The sequence below is a fragment of the Rhea americana genome, unplaced genomic scaffold, assembly GCF_003343005.1.
Source record: "Rhea americana isolate MKP2758 unplaced genomic scaffold, rheAme1 scaffold_110, whole genome shotgun sequence".
NCBI lineage: Eukaryota > Metazoa > Chordata > Aves > Rheiformes > Rheidae > Rhea > Rhea americana.
Window position 1 is genome coordinate 894123 of NW_028185151.1, and position 20539 is coordinate 914661.

The 20539-nt window shown below is 37.3% G+C and overlaps 1 protein-coding gene across 1 annotated transcript in view; it reads left to right on the plus strand.

Annotated features, from left to right (window-relative positions):
* PTPRK (protein tyrosine phosphatase receptor type K) overlaps positions 1 to 20539 on the plus strand; it is a 431918-nt gene that overhangs the window by 241294 nt on the left and 170085 nt on the right. Inside the window, exon 8 of the mRNA XM_085314395.1 lies at positions 18535 to 18828. Coding sequence (XP_085170521.1) covers positions 18535 to 18828 — 294 coding nt within the window. The remainder of the gene's footprint in view (positions 1 to 18534; positions 18829 to 20539) is intronic.

Genomic DNA, 20539 nt, shown 5'->3' on the forward strand with positions numbered 1-20539 from the left:
CTTAGGAATGTCTCAAATACTTGACCCACAAGTAGGTGGATTTTGCAGCGGAAAGAATTATRCCCCAGTGACATTTCTTTCCTCTCTGAATTTCCCTCATTATCAATGACGTTTTCACAATTAGAAACAAAGTGATCCTCCTGTTTTACATATATTAAAGAACTGATTGGGGAAGCACAGGTAGGCTCTTTTCAAGCCAGGCTAAGTGGCTACTTCAGAAAGTTCACCAACCAACTTTCTAGAGTTACAAACAGATAAGAATGGCTTACTTTAAGTTTTAATTCAACAGTTGCCATTTTTGTAAAAAAACAAAAATAGGATATGAATGTTATGCTTTCCACCTGGAACCAGAAAGTGTTAAAATCCGTAATGAAAGGAGGAGGATAATCTTTCTTTGAAGCTGAACATTTTGAACAGCTGCTACTACTTACTTAAAAAAAAGAAAAAAATGTGTGCTAAGCACTATATGGTAGGTGCAAACTGTCTCTTCATTAAGGAAACCCTGTCTCTTAAGACATTTGCACCATTAGGACTTCCAGTAATTAAGACAAACTATATTTCAGCAAAAAGACAGCCTTCTGCCAACTGACTAAGCAGATGCCAAGTGGAAGCAAATGAAACTAAGCTGAGCTCTCAAGCAGCTAGCAGAAATTAATGGACCAGGTACCTGCAGTCTGTTTCCTGCATGTGTCAATTCAGTGTCCTTGCATTTCCTGCACTTCCAGTTCTTCAGACTTTCAGGATTTTGGCACCTGAGGGTGCTTTCTTGAAACCTGCAGGGGTTTATCATCTACCTGGAAATGTTCATGGAATTCCTCTGTGAGATGACAAATCATGGAGTTCTGGAATTTCAGGCAATTGCAAGAGAAACACTAAAGTGATCCTTGAATGGCAAGAATCCTTTTCTGATTCAACACTTTGGGGTACAGTGGAGTCCTTCCCTAGGACCTGTTCTCAGCAAAGATCTGGCACTAATCAATCATCAAATTTCCTCTGATTTCAACCCAGTTTCTTAAAGGTGTGTCTCCATACTGCCATAATTAGTGAAACTTCCTGATATGTGAAGGAGTTTTCCTGACATTTTATTTTTGATTTTTATATGATTTGTAAACAGGTTCAAATACAGATTTTCTTTGACCCTCCTTGGAATAAGTAGGCATGGCCAAAGCTTGCATATATGCCTCAGTGTCTGATGTTAAAGCAGAGGTGCCAAATGAGGTGGACCTACTCCTCGTTCCTCTGTCTGGCTCACAGTTGTGTGCTATTACTGCTTTCTTCCACTAGAACTGTGCTCATCTAATGCTGCTGTGCACTGGCTGGAGAGCTCAATTAACAAAAAACAAATACAGTAGAATGAAGTGGACAGTTTTATGGCAGGACAGTTTTCTAACAGTAGAACCATCAGTCTGGGAAAGATGAAAAGACTACAAAGGAGGCACCTCCTAACAGTGTGGTCATCTATGTTTGCTTAGCTGTAATGTGAAATCTCACCCTCAGTTTGCTTTGGAAGCGGATTAAACTCAACTGCAAAAATCTTTGTGCCTACAGGGAAAGTTGGTGTGGAATGGTTCTCAAAAGAAATGCCACTGGTTATTTTTCAGTAGCTGCTTTGTATGAACGTGCCCACTGAAGACTTTATAAAACAGAGAGGGGCTGACAGGAGATACTAGTATGTAGTATCATGTATATGTGTGACAAGCCCACATATCTTGTCATAGAAAGGAGATAGACAGATACCTGAATGATGGCCTGTAGTGTTAAAGCCAGCCTTAAATAGAAAAATCCATGGTAAAATGTGGATAACACAAATAACAACCTAAAATCTTAGGTTGTTAAGAAAAGGAAGAATTGGACTTGGTATGGAAGAAGAAGGAATTCACTCACACAAACTTTGAAAGAAAGAGAAATGTTTCGCTTAAACTGAATGCCAAAATCAATTCAAGTTTAGAATACTAATCAGTAAAGAGCATAAGTACAGTAATGTTTGTAGTGGCTTTTCCACAATATCCTAATGAAGTAAACCTTAAAGTAAGTTAATATGCTTTATATACAACCATAGTACCTGAATATGGGTATGACTGCAGTGTGGAAAAGCAAACATATCTGGGTTATACCACAGTAATAAACCATGAGTAACAAAATAAAGTTGTTAACACATCACTGCACTGTTATAAAGTATATGTGAAATTTTCATCTACACCAAATCCTTAAAAAAAGAAAAAGAAAGTGTCTGGTTATGGTGTTAGGTGTAATTCAAGTCACTCAAAAAGACAGGGACATTTGAAAGGAARCAGGTAAACAGCAAGCATGGTTAAAGTGAGTATAATTCAAAGGAGAAGGGAAAAGGCAATACAAAGGCAGTAGTATTACACTGAAGAATAAAGGTGTATGAAAATGGTTGAAATAAGGTCCAGACTAAAGACACAACTGTCTTTTGTTGTTCCAAACTGCAGTTGTTTTGTTTTGTTTTTTTTACAGCCAGTTAATATATGGTATAAGTGACACAGGGCATTAGCAGAACAGTCTATTAAATAATTTGAGAAAAATTAGACAACATTTCAAAGAAAATATTTGGGTGCTCTAGTGTTTTCAAGGTAGCTTGTGCTTCAGGGATGTTACAGGCCCCCTTCCATTATACACTTTTATCTTTTACTGAGAGAGAAGTGATAAATAATTTAGGCCGCCAAAAGTATAAACACCACAGGGTTAGAATACTTACCGGTGGGGGAACTATTTTATCCTAACTGTGAAACACAGGCTGACAGCAGGGCAAAACATTTTGCCTTGGCAATAGTGGCTGTAGACAAGTGACAATTTTATCTTCTTTTAAGGTATTTATCAAATCTAAGCCCCAGTTATACTCTGGGATTACTGGACTGAGTTGGCCTGCAGTGAGAAGAAATGTCAAAGGAGTTCATACAAGCTATTTTACTTGCTGACTTTATTTACCTTAGCTGTTTATTTTTTCCCACATTAAAGAGATGTTGGGATGGGAGAAAAACAGTGTTTCAGGTGTGTTAGGTATGTGGGATAACACTGTAGGTATAACACAAGCACATTCTTCTTACTAATTCTTTATATAAYATTAACCACTGAAGTATGTAAATGAAGAGAAAATTATTCTCTTTCTCTCTCTCCTTTTTTTTTTAGTCTAGTTTTCACTATTTTAACTCCTCAAAGTAGCTTTGTTTTAAAATCCAAAGCTTTCTAGTCAAGCATTAGAAAGAAACTTCACCATTTATAATAAAATGGGAAGGAAGTGCATCTACCACTCACATTTTGAAAGAAGAGAAAGGGTAAATTGGTACATTTGTAGTTTTAGGCAGAGGGCACTCGTATGGAATTGGTTGAAGCCCATATTCACATCTTGTCCAATGCTCAATCAGTAAGTTGAGCAGTACTGGTCTTTCTCTGGACAACATGACAACAATTTAAGGCAGTACTAATACTGGGCCAAAAATCCACTTTGTTTAGTATTTAAGCTTAGCAGAATATGCAAGAATGGATGTTATGTACCTTCATTTTTCATTGCGAGAACTAGCAGGTCATTCTATRTTCATCTTTTTTGTGCCACTTGCACTTTTAAACCTCTAGCATGTATTGCCTCAATCATCTTTCTTTCATGTTGAATAATCCAGATTTATTTAATATCTCAATGCATAAATGTTGCCCTAAGTCTCTGATAACCTCCTTGCCCTTTTCTATTTCTTCTCTTCTAGCCCATCCTGTAGGACATACGAAGACCCGATCTGTATGCATAGTTAAAGATGTGAGCATCTTTATGGGTTTATACAGTGGCATATGGTGTTATGCTTTGTTTTATGTTCTTTTCCTAAAAATTCCCTTTGTCTTAGCTGGCTTTTTGTCTGATGATGAGCACTGAGGTGATATTTTCATGAAATTCTCTACAGGGATATTATTTCTGTCTGATTATACTACTTCAGAGTGCCTATGGGATCTCCTCTGTCATGCACTTCTTTGTATTTATCAACTTCAAGTTCATTTACCATTTTATTTCCCAACACTTTAGTATCTTAAGGAAAATGAGACATGCTGGATGTATCTATCTGCCAAAATATTGCCACGATAAATTGAAATACAGCTGTGCTAATTGGAGCCATGACTAAAGACCRTGTGTTCTTCCTGACCTTCTCGGTAGACATATGACTTAATGAATGTGCTGTAGCAACTGGTTCAGCTTCAAAAGCAGTAACCGAGAGACTCTTCTGAGAGTGCCTGTAGCCTGGAGGCTAAAACACTCCCCTGGGAAATGGGAACTCTTTGCTCGAGTCCTTGTTCTGTTTCAGTCAGACAAGAGGARTGAATATGGAACTTCCTTTTCTGAGAGATTAAATGAGCCACTTCTCTACAGACACAATCCTGAACTGTGTTCTGAATGTTAGGTAAATGTTATCTATCTGTGGATGCAGTCACGTGAGTCTGACATGAAAAGTCAAAACTTTTGGTTATGAAAATACTAATATAAATATTTCTGATTTTTTTGTGTATGTGTATGTCTTTTCAGCTATTTGCTGAATTTGGACCAATTTTCTTGCTTTTCCCCCCTCCTTTCTTAATCCGAAACATTCTTTCCTTTTATTGTTTTGCTCTCTCAGAATGCCCAAGYCCACAACTCAGCTATCTGTCCTGTTCCATTCTCAAAGGGAAGGAAGATTTTTGTATGAGGAGTTACTCTGTTTTCAGTTTCTAAGCTCCTGCATTTAGGAAACCATAGAGGTGTGTGTGTGATTAGCAGGTGGTGCCTCTATATACTTGGCAGTAACTGAAGTTAATACTTGTTTCCTGCACTTGTGTGGCATACTTGGGSAATATTTGAGGATTGGAGAAGAATTAGCTTTGTGCTCATGGTCACCTCCCCTCCAAATTTGCACTGGACATGAGCACTAAGGAGAAGCATTTGTACCCTGCGAGGGAGCTTCACAAGTGAGGAAAAGATGCCGTGCCAAACTGTTGACACAGAGGCCTTAGAGAGAAGTGTCTAATGTTTCAGTTCCATAGCAAAACTGATAATTTGTTGAAGTAAAGCAGTCTTTGAACAGAAATGCTGTTTTGAACAAAAGAGGTAAGGTCTGGGGGATATATTTAAATGTCAAAATGCAGCATTGGGACTTGTTATGCTTGGAAAGAAGCTTACCAAGTTACATACACATATTCTGATACAGCAGCCTAAGTAGGGTTCAGTGGGGCAACTTGATCAGTCTTCTGACTGAGTGGACAAAACTATTTTTTCCAAGTCCACCTTTAAGACAAGGGTAGCAAGTTGCATGAGAAAGATTTCCTCGTACTTGCAGTTATAATTAAGGGGGGAAAAAGTATATGTATATACATTTTCATATGTGTGTGTGTGTTTCTATACATACACGTGAGTACACACACACACACACACACACACACTCATGTATATATTTGTATACATAGATACATACATATGTATTTCCTTCAAAGGGAACTGAAATATCGGAAGGCTGAAGCAGGGTTCTGGAATCTGGCAGGAAGAATCGTGATTTTCTTTGTCTTCATGAAAATCTGTTCTGATTTGCAGTATTTAAAATACTTGGAAGAAAAGTTACTAGCTTTATGTATTATGGCCAACAAAGTTTGCTGATAAAATTATACAACATTTTTCCCCATGGTGACATCCTTTTGTTACTGATATCTATGTAAAGTTTTTTTAAAGTACTGCTCCTTTTTGTTTAATTGTTAATGCAGTGGCATCTGATTTTGATTTTTGTCTCCAAGTGCTGCTGTAGTATGCTCTTAGCAGCTTGGTTCAGCATGCAGAACCAAACACAGACGAAATGTCTGTATGCACAGGCAATCTAAATTTAATAAATAACATAGTTTTCTTGTGTAGTCTTTGAAGGTAGCAATCTCCATAATAGTGTATATTATTATAAACTATATTATTAACAGTAGGTCTTGTGTTTGGAGAGGAAAGCTGTACCATCCAATTTCTGCCCTAGTAATTTTTTCTCTTCTCATTATTTCTGTAGTATGGTTGATTTTGTTTGCCTTTCTTATGTGAATACACAATCCTAGTTACTGAACTTCCAGTGTGCTAGCTCAGGCTGAAGAGCTGTTGATTAGCATCATATTCAGGAATTAAAACTTTCAGCAGAAGAATAATAAGCTCTAACTTTCTCAGGTTTACTCATCTAATACTTAATAGACTTACAGCGATTAAAATAAAGTAACCAAAATGAATGAAAATTATGTTCTTGTAACTTAGCCATTAAATATAAGCTTATTTATTTCAAGTATTAAAGCTGTGAATAGGTGGAATTCAGCTTAGCTGAGTGAAGGCAGTATATAGAAATTGTTGTTTGTCTTGCTCCGTATTTGAGATCCACAGCTTCAACTCAGCTTTCAGTATCAAAATTCCTGTCTGTTAAAACACTGAATTTAAACAGAGAGATAGATTAACAAAATGTAAAAACACAACGGTACAAGGTCACCCCTGTTCAAATTCTAAGAATCCATCTAAGTTGGGATTCTTTATCAACAAGTGCCCATAAGAAGAAATATAGGGAAGAGGAAGAGCATGATAAGCATATATAACATTTCCTCTGATTTCCCACTCTTAGTTTCTCATTCCTTTCAGCGATGGAGAGTGCCTGAGCTTGGTTTGTTTTGTCTGATAAGTCATTTTCTTGTAGCCACAGCATCCTTTGGCAAAGAGTTCCATGAGTCTAGTGCCTTCCTATGCATGAAGACCACTTTCTTTAGTCTATTTATGAATCTGCCTTCTGCTAGCTTCATTTGATGACCTCTGTTTACTGCGTTAGGATTCAATTATTCTGTCTTTTCCAACATTTGTCTCCAATAACTTGTGATTTTGTAGAGCTCTGTTTTATGACAGATCATTTTTTCAGGCTGAAGAGGCCTAGCCTACTCAGTTGTTCCTCATCTGAGTGTTGTTCCATGATTACAATCACTCTTGTTGCCCTTTTCTGAATCATTTCCATTTGCCTTCTTTTTCAAAGACAAATATTATATAATCCAATTTTGCTAGACCAACTAAAAAAGCCCCTAACCCAGCTTGTCCTCTCAGCAGTTAATTTGTTCTCATACTGTAAATGAAATGCTCACCTCTCTCAGTTAGATCTAAATAAAAATTTCATCCATTCATCCATTCATTCATCCATTTCTACTTTATGTGCCTGTGTTATCAAAACTCTTCGTAAGTCATCATATTTTGTTCGTACTATTAAAGAAGCATACATCATAATGTATGTCTCATTAGCCTGCAGATGAAGCAGTGAGGATTTTTGTTCTGTTTCATTTTCCTAGAAAGCTCTTCTAGTTGCGGAAGAACTCTCTTAATCGTGGTCAGAATCCATATGGCATTGAGGAGGTGGGCAGCTGCTTCCTTTGCATCATTTTGTAGGTGTTTCTTACTGTCTGCTTGGGCAATGTAGTTGCTTCCTTTTGATCACCTCTTTCTCCCCTTTTAGAAGGTTAGTTTTCAGCAKAAAGCTGTGCAGATTTAATATCTAGCATCTGCTGAAAAGGCAGTCTCAATCCTTGCCCTCCCTTTTCCACTCTCTCAAGCACCTGGACTTGTGCTCATGCTGCTGCTTCTGTGCTGACTCTGACCTTTGTCTGAATCCACTGGGAGCACCTTCAGGGACCTAGAAAAGCAGGAAACCTTCTCATTCCCCCTCAACACACCCAAGTGACTAGTTTAAGCCTAAATTGGCTTAGCTCTGATGAGCATAGATGTGTGGCACTGCAAGGGAGAGGGCAGGATGCATAGCTGATGGTGAGGAGGGGAGGAGCATCTATAGCAAGAAACCGTGGTGTAAGATTTAACCAAGCGTGTTTCCATTTTGGTGTCTGTTGGTTCATTGCGTAGTTTGAAGTAAGCTTTCTGAAATTAGCCCTCTTTTTCTGTCATTCCAGTGGGCTGCCTTCTGGCATTTTTGGCAAGAAATATTTGGACATGCTGCAATAAGAAATGTAAAGACATTGCTGGTAGGAACATCCAAACATGTCTTGAAGAAAGGTTATGAATAGAAATAGATGTGTTTGAATGAGAAAAGAATTCCTCAAAAATAGAATAAGTTTGCTCAAGAATGATAGAGTCTCTCTCTTTTTTTTTTTTTTTTTTCCTTAGACTTGAATAGTCTGAGTACACACAGTTTCTAGGTCATGATTACCCCATAACCCATATAGTAAATTGTATCCATTCTTCCTTTTATGGTAGCATAGAAATGCTGATGGAAAATGTTTTAACTAATAGCCTAATAAAATGGGATACCTGAGGAAGAACTTTGGAGAAGAGAAGTTTTATTTTTTATCTTCTACAAATACTAAAGTGGAAGTTTCTAAGTTTGTCTTGGTTCCTTCTGCATTTTTAAGAATCGTGGTGCATCTTACCTTGGCAATATGGTGTGTGAGCTGCTTTCCTTTCTTCTCCCACCTCCTTGAGTCAAGGTCTAGGGCTGGGGTTGTGTTTGCAGAAATAATTCAATCTATGCTTATGGTGCATAGCTTTCTACATTGGGTGGATGAAGTAACCCAAAACAGGAAGAAAGAGAAACAGTGGAGGGGGAGCATGGGCCCCAGGGTGCTGCTGGGGCGATGAAGTGGAAGGGAGAAGAGTGCAAGGCTAGGCCAGGTAGCAGCCCTGAGCATGTAATGTGACATATAACCTTGGGAATGTACAAACAGCCTGCAGGCAGCTGGCAGTCATATGTAAAGACTTAAGTAGGTACTACATGGCAGTAGCAAGTCTGGGAATACTAATGGAATCTCAGGGACCAGTGGCTTGTCAGGATGGGAAAGGTGAGCAGGTATATGACAGAATATGGGAGGATTGGAGAGGTGAGAAATGCATGACTCACTTTTTACATGCTTCTGTAATCACTATTAAATGAAACTGCAAATGTTTGGAAACCTAAGTCATGTCAGTGATCTCCCTCAACTACAGGCTTTTTGTATTTCAGCTCCCTTGTGGTATAGCGATGTATGCAGCTCAGCGCACTTAGAGTATGATACAGTTCTGAACTCCCTGACCATAATATTGTCCCAGTAACACGTGGAACATTTCTCTATCATTTAAAAGGCATGCAGGGAAGTGGGGAAAAAATTTTGGATTAGTTATGGCCAAATGTAATGCATCTTTCTGAGTGAGACGTACTGAAGTGTTTCCGGACATGCAAGTCCCGAACAGGAGGGTTGATCGATACCAGGCAATGTGCAGTTCTCTCAGCTGGCACAGTAGTGTGATCAGTTAGGTGCTAAACTGCTCCACATACCACTTCCCTATTAAAAAAGAAAGTTCCACCTCATTTAAGAAGTGCAGCTAGACTGCATATCTGTGGTAGGACAGAAGGCATACACTGAATTCCAGGAGTCTTGAGTGCTTATTTATTGATTTATTTATTAGCTTTAAGTTTTATAGAGGAGTAAGTTAGTAAGGCATAACTTGGTGACAGTGAGTTTTCTTTATATGTGTGGGTGTGTCACTGATTTATACTGAAATGCTCCATTTTACTGCAGATGTTTGAAGTAATTTAATAATTCTTTTTGTTAGATATGAATATGTCACTCTGACTTTTTTAGTATATATACCTTTCAGAGTTTCTGTACCTAGTTTGTATTGGTAATAAACTAAATGTAAGCATGACTAGCATCAACAGATATAAAAGCAATGCAAAAATCTTAATTTTTTTTGGCCTAGCTTGACTTGAAATAAAAAAAAAAATAGTAGTTGAGAGGAAGGAAGGAAGAGAAAATAATATTCCTATTACATAACTATGGATATAGAAGAAAATCCTGGTGTTCCTAGAAGAATATTTTGTCATTCTTCAGGCAGTCTTTCCCTAATGTCTTGTTCTACTTCTTCTGTTTATTCACGGCATGTAGAGAGGCACAGAGGTTGCAGTATTGTCAAATATCCCATTGCAAAGCCTTGTAGAGGTGGGAGTAATGCTTTCTGGGGTGGTACCAATTTTTGAAGGTGGCATTCGATTGTTCTTAACCTGCTGGTTCCTGATAATGAAGCAGATAAAGTATTTCCTATCAAAAATAATCTCGATGTTGAGAGCTCAAGGAAATTGCTGATATGTGTGGATAATAAAGTTGTAATAATCAAGTCTTTGCATCAGACATATCTATAGCTGACTCATTTACACTGAGCTTTTTTTTTCCTTAAGGTTCGAATGTCTTCTCACTACAGGCACCACTTTTTCTTATATGTCATATTTATTTCTGTGTGAATGCACTGCATAAACGTCTTTACCATAATGCAATCTGACAAAATATGTCATACTCTTTTAATTGATTCCCATGGTAGCATGACCTACTATCACTTAATAAATAGGCATGTGTTTTGTTTAAAAGTTGTGTAGAGAGATGACATGCTTCAGTTTTTAGGACGACTTTTTGTGTAAGCTGAGCATGAGCTTAACCTTGTTTACAGTTTCTGCTGACAATACTAAAGCTGCACACTGTTCGTTTTATTTAAAGGAAGATAATAAAATGAATGCAGTGGTATTTCAAATCAAGGTGAATAAAATGCCATGGTGATGCATAGGATATGAAATCGCCATGCAGAAGTTAGCAGTTTTCACTGTTGAAATAATTCTTCTTATTTCAGCACTTTAGGTGGTCAGTAACTGCCGTGTCACTTAGATTAAATACATTTTAGCTGCATGAGCTTGCACACTTTGTACTTAATACATAGACTTGATATATTATGCAGGTGCTCAAAGACAAATCTGCAGGTTGGTGAACTTGTGACGTAGTATCCCCATTTGCAGACTCAAAATTAGAAATGATGTTATGGTCAAATATGTCAGTATCCTAACTAAGCCATTGTCCTGAGCTCGCTGCTCCATTTGCCATTTCTGTTGTGTTTTTCTACTGATTCCTTATATAATATCCTGAATTTTACTGTTACAGATATTTATTTTTGAATGTTTAAAACATTATTTCAGTTTCTCCATTTCAAGTAGTAAAAGACAATGAAAATTTTATGTGGGTCAGATAAATCACTTGATACAACCTGGTCACCAAGCTATTGCTTAGAAAGAATTCTTTTGTTCCAGRCAACTAACTCTTTTAATTAAATAGTAACATTTTGTAGGTATTCTCTATCAACATCATGACTATCAACMTGTGCCAGATGCTGGATCGTTGTGATGAATTGTATTTTAAAGCCACACAGAGAATATTTCTTGGGTCTTAGAAAATAACTCTGTGTAAGAATTCAGGTGCTGGAAAAATAGTTGAAGGTTTGTGGGAGAATGCTAGATCACAAGCTGTTCAAGTTTCTCCACACAGTTACCATCATTTATGGTCCCAGGACAGCAGCTGAGATAAGTCTGAATTAGCTTTTTATTATCTTTGGAAACATGTAATAGGAAGCTTGCAGTGATTTGGAATGCTTACCTGTGAAAGCCTACAAATTTCTACCTGATTTTATGAAATTATTTTATGGTATAATATACTAAAGCCAGTTACTTGCTAATGAAAGTTTTTGCTGGCTTCTCCTCAGTATACTTCTGAGGGGAGAAGTTGTTAACCTGCATAAGCAATAGGAAACCACAGTGACTGCTGTTYTCTGAGTTGCCTCTGGAAGGCAGAGACGGGAGCAATTGAAACTCTTCCATTAGAAAAAATAATAGAGTAGAAAAATAACGCTGTTGTTAAAATGAGTTAAACTTGAGAGAGAAGGTTCTGATGATTGCAAAAAGGAAGGGRAAATTTGTTGCAGGAGCTATAGGTAAGTTCATGAGCAAATAGAGAAGCCAATAAATGGCTTTGGGAGGTATCCATTAAAGCCTGAAGAATGCCCAGGGCTTGTGAACGCTGCAAGGGATTGAAYTGCAGCCGGTGTGAGGTTTGTTGTATGAATCTCTAACTAGTGCGTTTAGACTTGGAGTGGTGTAGATGTTTTAAAAATGCCTCTGAGATCTCCGCTTATTATTTCAGCCATTGTGGACAGGTTAAGCAAGTGTGCCCTATCTGCTGTCCTGAGAGTCCCCCTCAACCAAGTCTTGGCTGCCTTTGCCTCTGGGCACTCGTGATGGCCAGGATCAGCACAGTGGTTCGGTGGTGGCAGCTTACACCCCACTGGCAGTGCACAACCAGTAGCCCACTGAGGTGACGGTGYAGGAAGGTGGTAGACAGACGTGCTACCCTTGAGAAAGAAGAGCTTGGGAGCAGGCTGGGAACAGCAAGCCAGATTGAGGTGGCAGCTGCCTCTAACCCCGCTATTTTTTACAGGCAACACGGAAGCAACTGAAAACTGCCTTGTGCATGTGCTCGGTTATTCTGGCAGTTTTCAGAAGYGTCAGATCTCTTGTGCAGGAGTGGATGTGCGTTGCTGATGCGTAATATGACTGGCAAAGATAAGCTTAGGCTTACTCTCCTCCTCTGCCACAGAATAAGGCAAACTACCAAGATGCAAAAATCGAGCACGACTGGGTTGAAAGTATAAGCTAAAATCCCATGAGCTAAGCCTGTAACAACGGCATTTCTCTACTTAAGGATACTCATATGCATGCATCTTTGAATTGATTAATTAGGACTGCCCCATTCCAGCTTTTGTTTATTGGATTTCCCGTGTGTATTTTTGACTAGTGGCTAGAAGGTCTCAAAGTAATGTACATCTAGGCATGTATTGTCAGTAATGCAGAAAAGTAAAATATAAATTAGAAGTGTCAGCTGTTTTTTTATTTTATTTTATTTTATTTTTTYCCCTGAAGCCCAGCAGAGTTTTCAATTTTCATTAATGAACTACCCTCAGTGCACTGGGAGATCTCTTTGATRCATACCTTGTTATTTTTTTTTAAATCTGTTTGTCTTCTGTGTATTATATAACAAAGCCAGTAAGGACTTAAATGCTCACTAGAGGAGGTATATACAGGGTGAGAGACTGAACTGTGGGTATTGTCTAGGTTATTGCTGAAAGTGAAAACTTGGCCTTGTTGGGAATTTGGAAATAAACTGTAGAGATTTTCTGTGCTTCACAGGTTCATGATACCTCTACTTTTAGTCAGCKCTTGGAATCCCTAAATCCCTGCATTAACCTGTTTTTTAATTGGTAGAAAAGTTGGTAGAAGGCTATCTCATCAGGTAAGTGCTTCTTTCTGTAATGCTCCTCCTACGATATGGCATAGCTCTCTGTTTGTAACAGTGCAGCATAGGTTTTGTTGGCACAGAGGGCAAGAGATCTTGATAGGGTGTCAAATCAGTATCTTTGACRGCTCTTTAGAAGACTGCCAGCATATCTTCCAGGCAGGTATAAGTCTAAAAGAATTTATTTTCTTAAACTTCTTTTTTTCCTAACAGAGCAGTACTTCATACCCATTTAAGAAAGTTGMATGAAAATATTTCTATTACATATTAAAGATATCATGTGCAATAATTTTTCTTTTAAAAAAAAGTGCAATATTTTTGCTGAAAAGTCTCCATTTGTTCTAATACTTAAACTTTTCATAGCTCRTTTTATGTGACCTTCTTCATGACCACATAATTTCATCCGGTTGTGCTTCTTTGGAGCCTTACATATTATTATTGTCTTCTATTTTATCCTTGAAGTATAATTTATAAGAAGGCATCCGACCCTGAGTGAAAACTCTCATAGAATATAGACTTTCCTATAATATTAGTAGCTATTATTATTCAGTTATTATTCTCACTCTTAAATTTATGGCTCAACACCATATTTGAATTTAAGCCTTCAGTCACTGCTTCCTGTTAATGCTTTTTTTTCCCTTGGATTAACCAACTTTTCAGACTGAGAATTTTATTTCCTTGCAAGTACTTGACTGCTGTAATTCCTTCTGCTAAATCTCATACRTTTTCTCTAACTTTTAAACAAACGTTCATGCTTCTTCAGTTTTTCAATATTTTTTAAAATGTGTGAATCCTAAAACCATATGTAATCTTCCAGGATAGGAATAGTATTGAAACAGTATTCATGGCACCTAAAATTGGAAGCCTGCTTGTGCATGCTGTTCCAGCTCAGTGCCGTGGGCCTTATGCTGCAGCTTTGCCGCAACATTGCTTGGTGCCACTTGGAGCATGTGGCAGAGCCACCAGAATAGTTGTGCATAGGGTTATGCTCATCTTAATAATAATAATAGCTAATAGTTAATAATAGTTATGCTTATGGCATACAGGGATCTTCACTTGGGCCTCTACCCTWCAAGAAACCTTAGGTGTCCCAAACTGTATTCCCTAGTGTCCCAGGAAGCTTATTGTTGCCAAACTCATGCTCTAAATATTTCTCTGATTTTTTCTGTTTCCGTAAGTTAAGAAAAAATTAAAGATAATTTTGGATTTCTTTTTTTATTTACCCACTTTCTTGGTAGCTTAAGGTTTTATTAAGACATCCAGATTTTAACTTCTGGAGGGATGAGGCTGATATTGTYGGGCATTTTAACTAAATGAATACTTTGTCATTAAATGTAGAAGCTATGCCTTTTATAAATAATTCCTATTATATGCATTAGATTAAATAGATGATGCTYATCATCATACCAGCTGCATTACTTCATGTAAGGTATTTGACAGAGAAGATGGAACATGTGCTGTGACTGGAACAAGGCCACATTGAACACGTGAGCAGAGGAACTTTGCAGGACATTGGTGTGTGCGAGAAGGGGAATGGAAAGTCCTGGGAATGAAAGGCTATGCCTGTCTTGAATGTTCGGGCTGTGTGGTAACCCCCAAAACCTCCAAAATCTTTGTGCTCTGAGCAAGAAAAGTGTCTTCTGTGTTTGATTCGTTTTATGCTCAGTAACACATGACTTTATAGAAATCAGATTTTATCAGGCATGCCGCCAGTGTCAGCCTTTCCTTCTAAGTGGAAGAAGCTGTAGGATTCTGTTTTAGTTTGAGTATTCTTTTTTTGCTTTGAACTGATCATTAATGGAATAGGATTACCACTAAAATACTAATGAAATTTTCTTCCTCTATTTTAAATTTAGGATATGGTTAGTTTCAGAGGAGCACATAGTAGCGCCCTTGTCATGCAGACTGGCTAAATAATTTTAAGCAACATCATATGTATACATTATTTGACAATTTAGGAAATTTTATGCATACTAGTTAGTATACTAATAACACTACTGGCTTTTTCTGGGTGTTTATTCTGTGTATGAATATATAGCTATTTACATGCAATGTTTAATATTAAGAACATGACACAACTATTTAACTGTAAGAAAACTTATAGCAGGGGTTGATGCTGCATGTTCACTCTAGTCATCAGTGCCTAAATATCACAGTACATTTAATACATAATGTCATACACATACTGATGTGAGCATAATGTACTGCTAGTAGCTCAGCAGAATAGGAACTTTGTACTGATGAAATGTCAGTCTTAATTTTTGATTAACTTAGCCGTGGGCATTTTATGTCAAAACCAGAATTGGCCAAATACTGCAAAATGCTATGCATGAAAATACTTTCATGTCTTTAATATCTTGTAGATGTACAAGTGCTCTTTTTATATAGTCTTTCAGATGTGTTAGTGGCCATGCATACTGGCAGGGATTTCATCAGATTTGCTAACTTTAAGCAGAGTCTAAAAATATAGTCAGAAAATGAGTCTGTAATTAAACAAGTCACACTTGAAACGAGTTTCTAAAGTTTGTGCTTAGCAAAGGAAGAAATATAACTTACCATGCAGGGAATTCATTTGAACTATTTGCATCTGTGTTTGAAATATCTATTGAAACAGTGACTCTCCTGACTGATTAATAAGCCATCCATAGGTTGAAACATTTTTGCATATAAGATTGCTCTGAACTTTTGTGGTTATTCTGAAACAGCTCATGGCCAAGAAAAGTAGAACTATATTCACTGAAAATTGCTTACTAGGAACACTGCTTGCCTTGGCTGTGAATAGACTTCATGCATCTTTTTTCTTTTCATACCATGCATAACAGGATTTTAATTCTAGACAGGCTGTCTTTCCAGGACACTCCATAACTGTGTTATTTATTTGGTGGAGCCAGATTATTAGGATGAAAACCCAGAAACATCATTTCCTTGAAGGATCTGAATTGTGCTGAAAACCCACCGATAGAGTAGTATTGTGTACATGTGATATTTGCTATGGAGATGGTAACCAAAGCATTAGTAATGGCTTTGATCTTATTTCTAATTTTATTAGTGGTATTTTTTAAGCGATAAAAGTTTCAAGTTACTGTATATATAAAAAAGAAATTATGCAATTTGAAATTATAATTTGGAAATATTTGATGGATCTGGTTATAGAATAATGAATGAGCATAATTAATAGAAAGTTAATTGGTAACATCGGAAAAGTTTATCTGGTAGATTGGGATTGCATGCTTCAGTTGATACTTAGTGTACTTTTGGGATTTCTGGTTGCACCACACCTCTAGTTGTGATAGTATATTATATTATGAAGAATATTAATAATGCTGCAGAACAATTACTTGTTCATTTGCTAACTGATTAAAATTCATGCATAATTTATTGGAACAGGGAGAGACTATATAAATAAGTCTCCTTGTCCTCAAGAGCTTAAAAACAAAATACATATGCTAATATAAGAATATGCTTTACTTCTAACATAAAAATTTAATATGCAATGGTATATTAGTCTCATTAATGTGAGGTTTTATTTGTAATAATCATGCGCTTAATCAAAGTATATACTTCTAAACATAGCCTCATGTTTAATAGGTTTCGAACTCGGAGTTGGTACTGTATCATCCTCATCAACATTTATATTTTCTGCTATAATATACACTGACCTTAGAATTCATTAGTTTGACATTTAATGTGTTAGTTCCACAGCAAATAAACTGCCCTCATTAAGCCTGGTTGCATTGCTGAGCTTTGATTCAGGTAGGGGTCTAAATTAGTTCATATGCTTTTTCTTTCCTTTTTTTTTGTTTTTTGGGGGGGGGCAAAACAGAGTAAACTATGTTAATAATTAATGGAGATACTTTATGAAGTACTGTATATCCAAAGTGAGAAACTGGGACATCTAGAAGCATTCACATTTTTACTCTAGGAGAACAAAATGAAGTCCAGTGGTGGCCATCATAGAAAATTCACAGATTCCCTTGTATCCAAACTGAGTAGTTTGATATGCAACTAATTTAGAAGAAAAGTCAGTAAGAAATGCTTTTGTGGCAAAATGTGGGAAGTTGGTAAATTTACTGTTGGGAGCCAATTCTTGCAAGAAATCTTTACTGCTGGACCCAGAGAACCAGGGAATTCTCACTCAAAACTTCACCGTGAAGTGATGGCAGGACCTAACAGGAGGTCTGGAGGCCATCAGAGAGCCCTTCTAGGTCATGACTCATCCTACACTATTTAAATGACATTGGTACAGTCTTTCCTGAGAAGCAGAAGACGTGCAATGCTTGTGTTCATTAGCTTCTGTTGCAGAGGGAGATAGTGGGGAGAATGGTGATGAGAAAGGCTCACGTCTAGGGAAATCTTAAGGTCTGGGATTAGATGTTATTTTTATGTGCTGGCCATCAGCTCTCTCTACCTGCTCAGAGTTGCCACGTTGTTAGTTCTGCATCGCTACTGTGTGAAACCCCTGTGTGCATTGAATTTAGCATTGTTGCCTAATTAACTGAAACAAATTAGTTGAAATATGAGCCATCTGGAATGAAAATGAACCTTCCATGTTTATCAGTGGATTCATTTTATTAGAAAAGTACATGATGCTTGTGATTATTTCTTAAAATAAATCGCACTTAGGCAATGTGCTACTTTAGGCAAATGTTTCTCAGGGTAAGGGAGATTTTACCTTCCCYGTTTGGCCTCTTTCATTACCTTTTCACTTGCAGATGTGCTGAAATACTTGGGGGTAGGCTGACTGGAACAGAGGAAGACAAAAGGCATCGTGCATCCTATTGTTTGAGTTGCTAAATCAGTAGCAAGTTATATAAGAAKAAAGTATTTTTTGTATTATTGCTATGTATCTTTATTGTGTCATTCTCCAGCAAATTTTGCTCAGTTTTGAGTTATTCTGAATGCCTTTGATGTATGTCCATATCTTTTACTGTAATTGCATCTGATGGATTTCAAGTGAACTGCAGTGATACTCATTTTAAAAATACTCTTTACAGGATTAGCATATAATGCTATTGGCAACTATTTCTGTACGTGACTTTCAATAAAGCGAGTTTCGTCTCTCAACATCTTGAATTATTGGCCTATTAAAATACATGTATGAACGTTAACCTGGACTTTTTTTCAGAAAATGTGTTACAAAATAGGAATTTATAAGTCAGATCAGGGTTTTTTTGGGTCCCCAACCCAGATTTTTAAATGGGAGAAATAACATTGCTGAGGTGCTGGCGGTGCTCCACTCATTCCCGTCAACTGAAATATTCCTCAGCTTGTCTTAAGTTGATATAGCTTTGATTTTTTACTTTCAAGTTTTTAGATCTCTGCTGATGAAAACCTGACAACTTTATGCTGAAAGAGTTCTCCTCTTAATGAGTTTTCCAGCTTTTGTTTTATTGACGGCGTTTTTTTATATTTATTTCCCCACAGAGCCCCCTCGGCCAATAGCACCCCCCCAGCTGCTTGGTGTTGGGCCTACGTATCTGCTAATACAGCTCAATGCAAACTCGATCATTGGCGATGGACCTATTATTCTGAAAGAAGTGGAGTACCGCATGACGTCTGGGACCTGGACAGAAACCCATGCTGTCAACGCACCGACTTACAAGCTCTGGCACTTGGACCCAGACACTGAATATGAGATTCGGGTCCTGCTCACCAGACCAGGAGAAGGTGGAACTGGACAGCCGGGGCCTCCACTCATCACCAGAACCAAATGTGCAGGTGAGTTTGCTCTTTYGCGCTCTCTCCTATTTAGTGGTTTTGGGGGTTTGTCAGCTGTGCGTGGGCCAACGCACATTTGTTTTTTCTGTGTCTCCTGGTTTGCCTTGTTACTCTCTTGGTTCCCATTCGCTGTTCATAACAAATGGGACTGTAGAAAGCTTAAGAAAGTCTTTTACTTCTCTTTAGGAAAAGATAGACACCTCATGATTTCTGGAAAGGACAAGCTGCCCGTTTTTCATTTCATGTTTACACTTGCATTTTAAATAAAATTCTACTTARAAGAACTCGCATAGAAAAATAATCTGTTTAAGAAACAGAATTTTACAAAAATGTAGTGTCYTTTGGTGTTTTTCTTTTGCAGAGAGGGTAGGCGTGGCCTGCCAGAGTCCGTGGCCAGCTTCTAAAGTGCAAATATTAATAGAGTTTTCTCCCTTCCTTGATATAGCAGAGTGCTGATAAGCACCTATTCAAAACTACTTTAAAGTAGTAAGAAGGAAGAACTGCAATGGTGCTCAATTCCGTGCACTGTTTGTGTGTGCATGTATGTATATATAAAATAGAAATATAAATATTTTTTTTTCACACACTTGTCTCAGACCTCAGTTGGACATCTATTTAATTCGTATCTAAGCTTATATGATCACTCATTTTGTTTACTTAGTGAAAAAGCTGGTGTCTGGATGGCAGGCTGATACTGCAAGTGTCTTCTACTGGGCTATAGCAATAAGTATAAATCCTTGAAAATTAGCCAGTCCATTTTGTTATTTTGTTTTGAATTGGGCATAATACTGTTGGAAGCTGAAGCACACTACTCATTTAATCCTTTAACCGGTAGCTCTCAGCTGGAGCAATTCTGTAACCAAAGGCAGTTTTGAAATTTGTGATCTTATTTATAATTTAGTCTTTCTCTCCTGTGGAATGAAAAGATTTTTGTGTCCATCTCAGTTCAGATCACAGCTGTTGAGATCTGAGTAAGGTTAAAGCACTGATTTATGGTTCTGAATCGTATTAGCTGTTGTTCTGAAAAAGTACATTAGAAATTTGAAACAGCTTCTGTTTTAAAAAGAGTGAGCCAAARCTAACAAATCCAAAATGCTTTTTTCCCAGTGCTAGAAAAATATAATTTTATTTATGCAGTGTTTATGACAGACTCAAGCTTTCTAATGGGAAAGGGAAAGAAAGGAGGTCATGATTTATGTGAAGTTTTGACATCTTTTTAGCAAACAGGGGAAACAAAGAGTTGTGAGTGTGATTGGATGTGATTTTAAAAAATATTTATTTTATTTTTTTTTAACACTCACATATAAAGCACCAAAATCTAATCTGATTTGAGACAAATTTTCAACTCAATTCACTATGAATTAAAATACATTAAAAAAAAAAAAACTTTTAAAGAAAAAGTCCAAACTTTTGTGACAATGTTAGTTGCATAATAAAATCTCAAGCTGTTTACCTTGCAGTAAGACTAGTTCATCTTATTCCAGAAAAGTGGAGGTAAATATATACTATTATTAACCATTTTCTATTTAGAGCAAATGAATCAGCAAGGGTTTAGGGAGACTGAAGAATTTTGCTTAACATCRGGGAATGGGTCCTTGATGGGATCAGGCCGAATAGCAGATCTCTGTTCTTCCTTGTCACCTGTCTGACTGTGAAGACTGATGCTCCTTGTCCTCCCAGGACTTTTGTAAGGCAACAGCAAGGGCCCTCA